Genomic DNA, 11,231 nt, shown 5'->3' on the forward strand with positions numbered 1-11,231 from the left:
GTTTATTCATTACGGCTTCCGCGCATAACGGACAATCCATTTATTCATTGGGCAGGATACAAGGAGATAAACGGTGATAATGGTGATGAAATAAAAATAACAATTACGGTCTAACGTATAGTTAATTCTATGTTGAAAACAATATCACTATCTCACATCCTTAAATATATTATAAAGGCGCCTTCTCGACCAGCTTAAACCAGTGGCCGCACTCGCAGCGGCGCGGAGCACCCTGATGCAGCCACATCCAGTTAACGTGCATAGCATCCTCGTCGCAAATGCAACCTATTATACGGCTCTCGAATGAGCTGTACACTACGTTGGGAGTCTCCTTTGTGCTGTGTGCTCTTCGCTTTATGGTCAAGTTGTAAGGATCCTAAAACAAGTCAACAGAAGGTATAATATATTGCCTTTGACAAAGTTCGAGTGAAGTATTGCTAATATTTATTATAATCATTTCAATGAGAAGTACATAAAATATATTTGAACGTCAAAATTTAAATAAGAATACATCTCCCATGTAACACTGCTTTCTTATCTCTGATATTTAAAGCCTTATCAAGGATGCAAGATTATTACAGTTAATACCTTTCGTAATGTGACAGAAAAGTATTCTAAATACGTCGCGATACGCTAACGAATTATGTCACTGACATATTATAGGTAAGATCATATTTTTGTGTGAACAGACTGTTTCGACAAACAAGCCGTGCTAGAAACGTCGCCACTTACATCGTTGCCGGCTAATTTGGCGAGCATCTCCTTCTTGTCCACACCGGTAGCGTGATCCAACGGGTCGGCAACTATCGAGCAGAAAGAAACGAATAATTGCGTAAGTGACGGAATTTTTTTTTCTGTTACCCCGTGCGCGAGATATCGACCGTGAGCGGCTTAGAGTCAAAAATCGACAGGACCAGTGGGAAATATTACGTAATAAGAGTGCGTAAAAGTCGCGGAAAGCAGGCGAAACAATACGGTTTGCAAGAACTAATTACAATTTTTCTGGGCACACGTGAGACTGTAGGAAATCGGCCGTCGACATGTTTGAAGCACGGTACGAGCGCATAACCATGCCATTTTTCACGTTGTAAAATCCAGTATCTCACACCGTGTCTCTACCCTCTCTGGCTGGCTGGGTTGTTACTTCTACGTCACAGAGGGAGCAATGCGTAGATCGACAAATCTCCGGACAGTTGCTGCAACGAATCGATGTGGGATATTTTCTTAACTAAAGGATCACTTCACCTTCGTGATAAACCTCCAGATTCTATTAATCCTTAGGGAAAAATAAAAAATTTTAAGTTTCACTGAAGGTCGAGAAAGCCTGACCAGTCGTTTAGTTGTGTTACTTGAAAATTAAAGTTATCTCTGACTTGTCGTTGAGACATACTACGGATCCGTTCCTTCTTTGAAGACGGTAGTGACTTCTAGCGGAAACTTTGGAACTAATCTGCAACGTTACACGATGAGAAATAACAGGTCTCAGAAACCAATGTTATTTCTAGTGAATTAAGAATAGATGAGAAATATTGAGGTATTTAATTATTCAAATATTTAATTATTTTAAATAGTGGTCCAAACTCTATAGGTGTACTTATAGGTACCGTAATAAAAATAAGTTTACCATTATATGTTACCATTATATTTATATAATCACTTTATTATGCTTATTATATGCAGTACAAATTATCTTACGCCCAGAAGTATTAACAATTATTATTAAAATAACATTTTCTGAAGATATTCTGCTTTTGTGAGGATTCCCAAGTACACTAAGATGGCTTAAATATACTTAGCACATCGGTGTATAAAAATAGTCGCTGTAATTTTTGCCACTTGCGAATGGACACTTGTATATTTCACAACCGTTTGGTACATTATATAAATTGCAATGCGATCGTCCTTGTTAACAATACGTTGAATGTTCCGATAGTCATTACTCTCAGCATTGTAATAGTAACACTTCTGTTAATTTATATATAACTTAACACACTGCCTGCATAAGAATGCAGAATCTTAATTGTCGCAATTAAAAACGTTCGATTAATATTGTATTAAAGTTCGTTTGAATATCTTTTCCCATTGATTTTTAATTCAAAAACACTCAGTATTTCGAAATTTTCTCTGAAAAAATATCCATGCGAATTTTCAAACAGTCTTATTAAGTTGCAACCACTTTGTTAAATCAAAATGTCATTATTAAATTAAAATTAAAAAATTACCCTAGGACAATTTTACATTACGTAGCAGAGTATTAAGAAAGAATAACAATTTGCGACGATAGTGCTCTGTAAACAAGCAAAAGTTCAAGTGAAGTGTTGCTAATATTTATTCCGAAAATTACATGTAACGTTTATTGTCGTAGGATCTCGTTCAAATTTCTAAACCCAATTTGTAACGTTAAGTTGTATTGTTATCATACATGTACGTAATGAGATTACGTATGTATTAGGACGTGAAGTTGTTTCTTATCTAAAAAATTGAATATTCCCGCAGTACATCTAACAATAGTGGTGCAGATTCCCGTTTTCCCATGTGTTTCCTGCGCGGTTTCCCGAAACTAGCAATACAAACCCTTGCCTTGATTTTCAACAAAATATTTCGTTACATATTGCGCTGCTTTCTCGCTCAATTTTAAGTGCGGTAGCTCCGCTTGGAATTGCTCGAGACTGTTGGCACCCGCTATGTAGCCATTTAGTTTAGCTGCTAATGGAGAGGTTCGTAAAGCTTCTGGCGTGGTAAGGCCTGTTTCCTCGAGCAGCCACGGGTGCTGTTGCAGTCGATACTTTTGATGATAGCTGAAAATATGTGGGTATTTAAGTTTACTTGACCGTCAACGTAATTCGATTTCTATCTAATATTCATGACTCGGCTCGATTTCGTAATTGATTCGTTTCTATTCGTAGAACTGCTTGTTAAAACACACAGCCAAAATTAGCTAGCTAATTAAAATGGACGAGATTAAATTCTATCTATTGAGCAATTATACGGGAAACATTTGTGTGTTTTCGCAAAATGATAACGATAACGCCTCTCACTTTTCCGCCGGATAAAACTTGACAAATTTATGAATCTCCGTGACGATGACCTTTCCGACCTCTTGTTGTTTCAGATCCCGAGACTTTTCAACCAACGACTTTTGCTCTTCATTGTGATACAAGACCAACGACATGTACTGAAAATTAAACTCTGTTTAGTGTACAAATTATACACAGATTGTATATAGTTATCACTCAAGTGTTTTATCACATTAATTCGAAAATCTGATTCGTTTCTTATGATCTCTAAATCTCCACACCTCTAAGTTACTAGAAATAATATGCGTTGAATCACGAATAATGCGAAAAACAAAACAAAAGATACCTGTCTCTTCGTCTTACTCGTGATGCCATATTCGTGATTATCCCAAAACAACCCCAGCAGTTGCGAATAGGACACTAATTCCGGATTGTACTCAATATCAATGACCTCCGTATGATCTCCCCTGCGAGTGAACAAAGTACAAATATCAAGTACAACATCAATATATTTCACGCACACGTTTTTGAGATGTGCTGTGCTGAATTCTATTAACTGTTCGAAAGCTTGGATGGGGCGATCAAAGATTCAAAAGATTGAAATAAATACAACGCTGCCGATGCGAACAAATCTTACATCGTCTCATCGGCTTTCTACCGGCCATACATCCCACTCATCAGTTAAACGATTAATTAAACATTTTTTTCACATAAATACGAATGAGACGCGCCGGTATCGTAACAAGAGGAAAGTACATGTCTTTATAGACCGGAGACTCCGTGGTGCCGCCGGCGTAACCCACGCAGGTGCTGATAACCCCGGGCAGCGCCCCGAAGAGAGAATCGCCCGCCCAGAAGCAGCCCATACCGAAGGTCGCCCGCTTGCTCGTCACCTCCAGTTGTCCCGACATTTTGCTGTACGGACAGACATTGTAGCGTTTAAAAACCGAATAGCCGAGCGTCGCGCCATACTGGTACGACGAGGCGGAACAGTTGTTGGTCAGGACGGCTCGCACCAGGCAGGGCAGCATCGCGGCTATCGTGCGACAGGCGTAGTAGGATCGCGACATTCCGAACAGCGCGGGATCGTTCAAACTTGATCGACTCGGACGCCGAACTCGGAGCCGCGTTTAACCGCTTTCGGGATCTGCGGAATTCCCATTGTGGCATAGGTCGAATCGTTCGACGAACGTTACCACCGGCTTTCCCGCAGACCGAAGGCCTGCGATGAAAAGGGAAAAAGGTGGAGACAGGACGTTGGATGAGATCAAACGAGTTTGAGGGAAACCCGTTTCGTGCGCGTCAACGTCGCTGCAAATCATCGCTGGGAACCGCCGACAGCGCGCACTCCTCGCGACGCTGAGCGGCGAGTGGATGATGGCGGCGGCGGCGGTGGTGGGCGCACGAGCGGCAAGAAAGTTGAATGAATTCGATGAATTGATCTTCGACCCCCCGCGGGAAATCGAGCGGGATCGCGGGGGATTTTTATTATCGGCGAACGCGCGATAACTGTAATCGATCCTCTCACAGATAATTTGCTTCTTAAAAATTACTTAATCCCTCATTTCCGATTAATATCAAAGTGACTGGCATATAACGACTTATTCGCAGGACTGAGATTCTGATTAAATTTGCTGATTAATATCAAAGTGACTGGCATATAGTAGTTTATTCGAAGGAATTAGATTCTGATTAAATTTGCTGATTAACGCTACGCGTGTTCTGCGACCAATTTGTTTACTGGATAATAATCCGAGCGAGCGCTTTGATTGACACTCAACGTCCGCACGTTTACGTTATATGTGTTTATCTAAATGAACGCTGAAAGAGAACAAAAACATGATGTATTACAGTAGCGGCTGAGGGCAATTTTCACTAAATATCGATTCTAATCTAATCGATGGCTTAAAATTGCTGCTAATCAAGCATTGTCTGTTCTATCTCGCTAAAACAAGCATCGTGTGCCGCTGGCTTTACATAGACAAAAATTATTAACTTTTCGATCATTGTTGAAACAAGTTACAGAACTGAAAATTCGTGTTGGTAATTTTTATTATGTTACTTATTGATTAGCTTAGAGTTCGATGAAAGTCACTTTGAAACCTGTGTTGAGCGATTTAGACTCATAAACAATGGAATATTTAGAAGAAGTGATTCCAGCGCTATCTAGACAGTATCTAATATTTATGAAATATTTAAGAAAACATAGATATTAAATATTTTGTAAACATTTAACTGTCCCGAAAAGTACGGTATGAGGAGAATTATGTGAAAATCTTCAATAATATTTACGAAGAACATCGTCTGTACGTAATATTACGTCCACCGCAATTCGCGCCCGCGTTGGTTGCGGGACTTCTTCGCTCCCGCCTTTACGCGGCAGCGGATCCACCTCAGCTAGCTCAGTTTTTAATAATCTTATAGCGAGTCGAATTCCTCGCTATTCCGCGTGGTAGAGCGTCGTGGTTCTTTCACGTCTTCCTCGATACTCGCGGACAAGTCGGAGGGGAGCCGGGAGAGATAATAAATGAGAGGCCGGTTAAAAAAAAAATAACAACACTTTAATTAGACGTAATTTTAAGATCAACAATTAACCATACTGATACTCGACGATACGGTGTGACATCGATGTAGAGCTCGTTAGTTAGCCTGTGTCCTTCAGGGACACACAGCTAACTTCTCTACCCCGGGAGATCCCGTAACGACCGATCTTTATGATTTCACTTAAGTAAAGCCGTGTTTTAATTTACAGACAATTTTTTGAACCATAAATTGAATTTTTAAAACCATGTTTTTACCGTGACGATGCAAATTTTCGTTCGTCACTCAGGCTGTAGCCTAGCCGAGGAGGAGCCGGAGGCTCGCGCCTTCTCGTAAGAGAGATCTAGAGCGCGATCACTCGCTCGCGTGGTTCCGCGAAATATAATTTTTAGGCGGCGGATCTCAGCCGTTTGACGGCAGCTATAATAACGCGCGTCGTTTTAACCGAAAAAGCTCTCTAGCCCGGCGTCGTTACGCGAATCTCGCCGGGTTTTCCGTTGGCCGCCAGCCGGGTCTTTCCCGACAGTAGTTTCTGCTTCCGACCGATTCGGTATTTTCCGACGTACCCGTTCGCCGCAAGCAGTCTCTACGTAACTTCTCTACTTCTCGACCGTGTAAGCTTCGATACATGCATTCAGGACTTCTATCCTACGCTGACTGTGCGACCGGCGAATAGAGAAGGCAACCGAGTCTCCAGGATTCTTACGCTCGAGACGCTCTCGAACACGGTCCTTGTCGTCCTGCGACGTGGCCCTTAACTCGCAAGTCCGTGCGACCCTGCCTCCCGGGCGCCACGGACCTCCAACGAGTTCAACTTCCCGGTCCTCTTATCGCGCCTATGCCGTCGGGAAGCGACGGCAACCGACTCGGACTTCTCTCGCAACTCTACTTATTTTACCCACAACCGTACAGAGTTCTCGCTCACCTATTCGCCATCGGATATCGTCCTTCGAACACGGTAGCTTTGCTCGTTCGCTCGTACACTCGCTCACTCGTTCGTACGTCTAGCTAGCTCGCTGTCGGGCTGCAAAGTGATGAGTAGGACTCGTCACGTAACGTAAAATACAGCCGCAGCAAGGATCTATCACACCGTTCGATGCAGCCTCCGATTGGTCCTGTCGGCTAGATCACGCTTATCAAGGGTATCCGCGTCTATTTTTGTTATCTTGACGCTTGTTTATCCTTATTTTTTTCCCGACCATCCGTGTCTGTTTTTGTTATCTTGACGCTTGTTTATCCTTTTTTTCCTCGACCTTCCGCGTTTGTTTTTGTTATCTTGACGCTTGTTATCTTTGTTTTTCCCGATCTTCGGCAACTGTTGGGCTCGCAGCCGTTTAAAAGGATTCTCTCCTTCGCATAACCTGCGACCAGGTCATGGGGCCTTGCACTATTCCTGCTGTTCGTCACTAGTCGTCCGTTCTGGAATGGGCAGCCTATCCGTCCTTTCGCGTGTCGCCCTAACAGCTCTTTCCGAGTCCTTGCTCCCTTACATCCTTGGCTCCTCCCGGCAGCTCCGTTTCCTGTCTGCTTCCTTTCCTCCGGTGTTCTGGCACGGGGTGTTCTTACACTCAAAAAAATATATATATAACAGCCGCGGGTCATGTCTCGTGCGCAAACGGCGCACGAAAGCAAAAATCTGTAAACTCGGTCGCCTTCTCCTACGAGAGGACACGAGCCTCCGGCTCCTCCTCGGCCAGGCTACAGCCTGAGTACATCTCCGGCGTATTTTTAAAAATATATTAACGCTGTTTTTCAAGAATCAACTGCAGCAAAGATTGTCGTGATCTACATGGACGACTTGATTGTACCCTCGATAAACCTACAAGACGGACTATCGCGACTTAAATTGGTATTGGAAACGGCGAGTAAATACGGGTTGTTAATTAACTGGTAGAAATGGCAATTGTTAAAATCAAAAGTGTGTTATTTAGGACATGTAGTAGAAAACGGAAATATCACACCGTCAGACGAAAAGACTTATGCTGTAAAACATTTGCCGAAGCCGACGAACGTACGTTCTGTACAAAGTTTTTTGGGTCTCACAGGGTATTTTCGAAAATTTATACCTCAATATTCGCTTATAGCGCGACCGTTAACAGAGTTATTACGAAACGAAGTAGATTTTAAATTCGGGAAAGAACAGGAACAGGCGTTCGAGCAACTGAAGGTAGCTCTGAGCCGAAAGCCTGTCTTGTGTTTATATTGTCCGACAGCGGAAACAGAATTGCACACTGATGCGCCGGCTTCAGGATTTGGTGCAGTATTGCTACAACGCAATAGCGAAGATTGTAGGTTTCATCCGATATATTATGCAAGTAGTAAGACTACGCCTACTGAAGCGAAATATGATAGTTATAGACTCGAAGTACTAGCTGTCGTAAAGGCATTAAAGAAGTTTAGGATATATTTAATCGGAATTCCGTTCACTATAATAACAGATTGTAAAGCCCAGACTATGAAAAAAGAGGACATCTGTGCACAAGTAGCACGGTGGTCGTTTCTCCTAGAAGAATTTCGATACTCAATTGTACATCGCTCTGGAAGCAGTATGCGGCATGCAGACGCCTTAAGTCGACACTCACCTGCAGCCGTGCTAATAAAAGAATGCTAGGATAGTATACGAGCGAGACTTCGCCAGAATCAATTAGCAGACGAAGAAATACAACGTATTAAGAAGCAGGTAGACGAAAATCGCGTAACTGGGTACGTGATTGTTAACGGGCTGGTGTGTAAGGAAATTGACGGCGAGACTCTGATCATATCCTCCGTACCTACCTGAATAGTTAAGATGTGTGCATATCGTAATGTTAAAAAAATAACAATAGCAATATATCAATAAGTTTCGACGTAGGTTGGAAAAAACAATTGTGCAAAAACAGCGTGAAGAACGTGAGCGGCGTAACAACGAGATAACAACAAATAGGGAGATAACAACAAATAAGAAGAGATACGACGAGGCTTGGAAGTGTCTCTTACGAGACACAACAATAACCATTAAACGCTTCTCTTCGATTTTTCCTCGGTTCTACGATTTGAGTCAGTTTTCTTTTGAAACCTCTCCTGTCCCACTTAAAATATCCACTACATTACTTAAGTGAAATCATAATGTTTGAACATCGATAAAAAGAAATTTAATATATATAATTTTAAAATATTTCATAAATATTGTGTGTTGTCTGGGAAGGAGTTAAAAACTCGTCGAAACAGAAAATCTCTCGACTCGACAATAAATAAATATACAGAATAAACATTGCTCAAGGAACACAAAGTGCTCAAATATTAAGGGGAGGTTCTCATGAAACTCGACCAAAAAATCGTTTTTTTTAAATTTTTTTTTTTCGATAGCTTATGATGTGTAGAATATGTTCCCAAAGCGGTTTGGCCGATTGCATGAAAAAGTTATCGCATAAGAAAGGAACGCGAATTGCATGGCGTCAAGTACGAGTACTACCACATTAAAACGCGTTTTCTGAACAATCATGTTTTTCAAACTGGGCTCCACGATATCTCAAGAACTACTCGATGGATTGACTTGGATTTTTTTTATTTTAAAGTAAATAAAATTTGTTGGATCCTAAACCGAAATTCGGATGATATTTGTCGTCTTTTTTTTATTTTCAGAGCACTTTAAAGAGCGAAAAATGTGAAAAAAACGATACTAGAAATTCACATGTCCGCCATTTTTGTAATTTTCGACTTTTTATTGATATTATTGCTTCAAGCTCCAATAAATATCATATAATTTATAAAATTTTTGGGTTTTTTTCATTTCACATGACATAAACGTGCTGTGCGATGGAGACCGTTTGGGTACCTTTTTTTTCAACGTGACGTTCGATGACGTATTAACACTTCCCATGACACCTTTATGCACCAAAAAAAATATTTTTCTACACTTTAAGAGTCGATAAATAACTGTCAAAAAACTCAAGTTGTTCATTTACTTCCTTCTATGACAAAAGAAATCAAGAAAATCACCGTGTTTTTAGACCTCTAGATGAGAACCTCCCCTTAATGTGTAATATTGCATCATCAGAATTTTTTCCAAATCGAAACACCTTTAAATCGCCACTAGGAGCATTCTTCGTACTTCGTTATACGAGATTCTGATCTTGTGAATTTGCGAATTCATCTTTTTTCGGAGATGCAGAAAAGGTGCAAACGTACGCTTACCTTGAATGATCTGAACAAGATCAACAATCGCTGCTATCGATACAAAGTATGAGAGGTTCAGGAGTCCTCGCGTAGTATTAGAGGAGAAAAGCTTATTGTCGCACGCCACGAGTAGCATCCAGTTTTTATGTCCATCCCAGCCTCCCCACCAAATCGCTCTTTTTCGAATACGATGGCGCTTCGAAACATCCTAACAGAGCGATCTCGTTTATTATATAATGAGCGAATAGTTCAACCCAAGGTGAGGCATTTGGAGCGTGAAACGGATTAAATCCTTTGTCAAATCGTTCCTCCTTGGTCTCCCACTTTTTCCAGATACATTCGATTCCTTCACATTCTTTACGTCACGAAGATCTGGAAAAGAGTGAGAGAGAAAGAGAGAGAGAGAGAGAATATTTCATATTGAATATCTCGAACGAGAGAGACATGTAATGCGCGCGAAATGTCAATAAAACGCACTATCAATTAAATTTAACGTCAATTGACGCGCGATATTGAACAACGTCATCGAATATTTACCGGCGATAAAAATATTTTGATTTTGACGGCTGTCTGCCGTCTCGCTCCGCGGGGGGAATTTATTTTCGGCAGTAATTACTGCGATATAAATAATTCTTCGGCACGAGTAAAAAGTGTAAAGCGAAATCTCTTCGGAATTGAGCATTGATAATGTTAAATACACTCCAAACGATAATGTCTCAAGTGTCGAGATAAGTAGCGTTTTTCATTACACATGGCCGGATTGCAGAAGATAAGGGATATCGAAAGATCACTTATCAGAATTAATCATTAGCAGAAACATTTATATACCGCATCTGCCCCTTTTCCGTCGCGCTAATCGAGAGTCTCTGCTTATGGCAGAGACGAGTCGCAGAAGTAATTTTTCGCCAGAGTCATAGACATGAGATTCGAAATGCAATGTCACTCGAGTGTTTATATTTCATCGTTCGATATCTCGCATTCTCTTGCTAATATTTCACACAAAGCGCCAATAAACAATCGCGGCCGCGAGTAGTGAGGTTGAGGAGTAAAATGTAGCGGTTGCATCAGAAGGCCCGACTATATGCATTTTATTAAATCAATTCATAATTGAAACGACTGATGCAATCTTCCACAAAGCCATCGTATGTGTCATCATCATGAATGTCGTCATGCGCAGTCGATCATTTAAGGTCGTTACACTTTAATTCCTGATCTACTTACGTCCGCTCTCGCGGGTTGTTTTGACCCGATAACGGCATTAAAACGATACAAAAGTATCGCAGTGATGAAACGCGCTTTTGAGAATGCTGACTGACTTTCCTGCTATTTCCTGCGAGGAGCATGTTGTACTGTAACACTGTACGTAAACAGGAAAAACTGCAAGTCGTCTATTGTGTTCGATTCGTTACGCGCAAAGAACGGGAAACAAAACGGGGTTGAAGTTTGGAGCGATCTTTGAGAAAAATGGAAAAAATCTGAATAAAACCAGTCGAGAAGTACGATTTTCTCAGTGCACAG

General features: G+C 41.2%; 2 protein-coding genes across 4 annotated transcripts; both read right to left on the reverse strand.

Moving 5' to 3' along the window:
- Window positions 1–103: 103 nt before the first annotated feature.
- Window positions 104–1,405, reverse strand: LOC106746838 (cytochrome c oxidase subunit 5B, mitochondrial-like). The gene is made up of 3 exons (XM_014623910.1): window positions 996–1,405; window positions 733–803; window positions 104–376 (listed from the first exon to the last, which is right to left on the reverse strand). The coding sequence occupies exons 1-3, from the start codon at window positions 1,075–1,077 to the stop codon at window positions 170–172; spliced, it is 360 nt and encodes a 119-aa protein (XP_014479396.1). The 5' UTR covers window positions 1,078–1,405; the 3' UTR covers window positions 104–169.
- Window positions 1,406–1,639: 234 nt separating this feature from the next.
- Window positions 1,640–9,803, reverse strand: LOC106746837 (peptide methionine sulfoxide reductase). Of its 3 annotated transcripts, none has more exons than XM_014623908.1 (5): window positions 9,732–9,803; window positions 3,774–3,932; window positions 3,364–3,484; window positions 3,039–3,175; window positions 1,640–2,798 (listed from the first exon to the last, which is right to left on the reverse strand). In XM_014623908.1, exons 2-5 carry the CDS (start codon window positions 3,926–3,928, stop codon window positions 2,561–2,563), a joined length of 651 nt encoding a protein of 216 aa, XP_014479394.1. In that variant the 5' UTR covers window positions 3,929–3,932; window positions 9,732–9,803; the 3' UTR covers window positions 1,640–2,560. The 3 variants fall into 3 exon arrangements, with proteins under 3 accessions (XP_014479394.1, XP_014479393.1, XP_014479392.1); XM_014623907.1 differs by lacking the exon at window positions 9,732–9,803 and adding an exon at window positions 6,484–6,745; XM_014623906.1 differs by lacking the exon at window positions 9,732–9,803 and having other exon boundaries at window positions 3,774–4,102.
- Window positions 9,804–11,231: the final 1,428 nt, after the last annotated feature.

This window comes from Dinoponera quadriceps, unplaced genomic scaffold (genome assembly GCF_001313825.1).
Source record: "Dinoponera quadriceps isolate SergipeBrazil2010 unplaced genomic scaffold, ASM131382v1 scaffold1565, whole genome shotgun sequence".
Lineage (NCBI taxonomy): Eukaryota > Metazoa > Arthropoda > Insecta > Hymenoptera > Formicidae > Dinoponera > Dinoponera quadriceps.

What these genes read in the sequence shown, in the direction of transcription:
- LOC106746838 (XM_014623910.1), bottom strand. Translation starts at nt 1,077, where the DNA reads ATGGCATGGTTATGCGCTCGTACCGTGCTTCAAACATGTCGACGGCCG. An exon ending in CACGTGTGCCCAGAAAAATT is followed by an intron (nt 804 to 995) that starts GTAATTAGTTCT and finishes TCTGCTCGATAG; the next exon opens with TTGCCGACCCGTTGGATCAC. An exon ending in CCAAATTAGCCGGCAACGAT is followed by an intron (nt 377 to 732) that starts GTAAGTGGCGAC and finishes GACTTGTTTTAG; the next exon opens with GATCCTTACAACTTGACCAT.
- LOC106746837 (XM_014623906.1), bottom strand. Translation starts at nt 4,087, where the DNA reads ATGTCGCGATCCTACTACGCCTGTCGCACGATAGCCGCGATGCTGCCC. An exon ending in TCTCCGGTCTATAAAGACAT is followed by an intron (nt 3,485 to 3,773) that starts GTACTTTCCTCT and finishes GTTCACTCGCAG; the next exon opens with GGGAGATCATACGGAGGTCA. An exon ending in AAGTTTTATCCGGCGGAAAA is followed by an intron (nt 2,799 to 3,038) that starts GTGAGAGGCGTT and finishes ACATATTTTCAG; the next exon opens with CTATCATCAAAAGTATCGAC.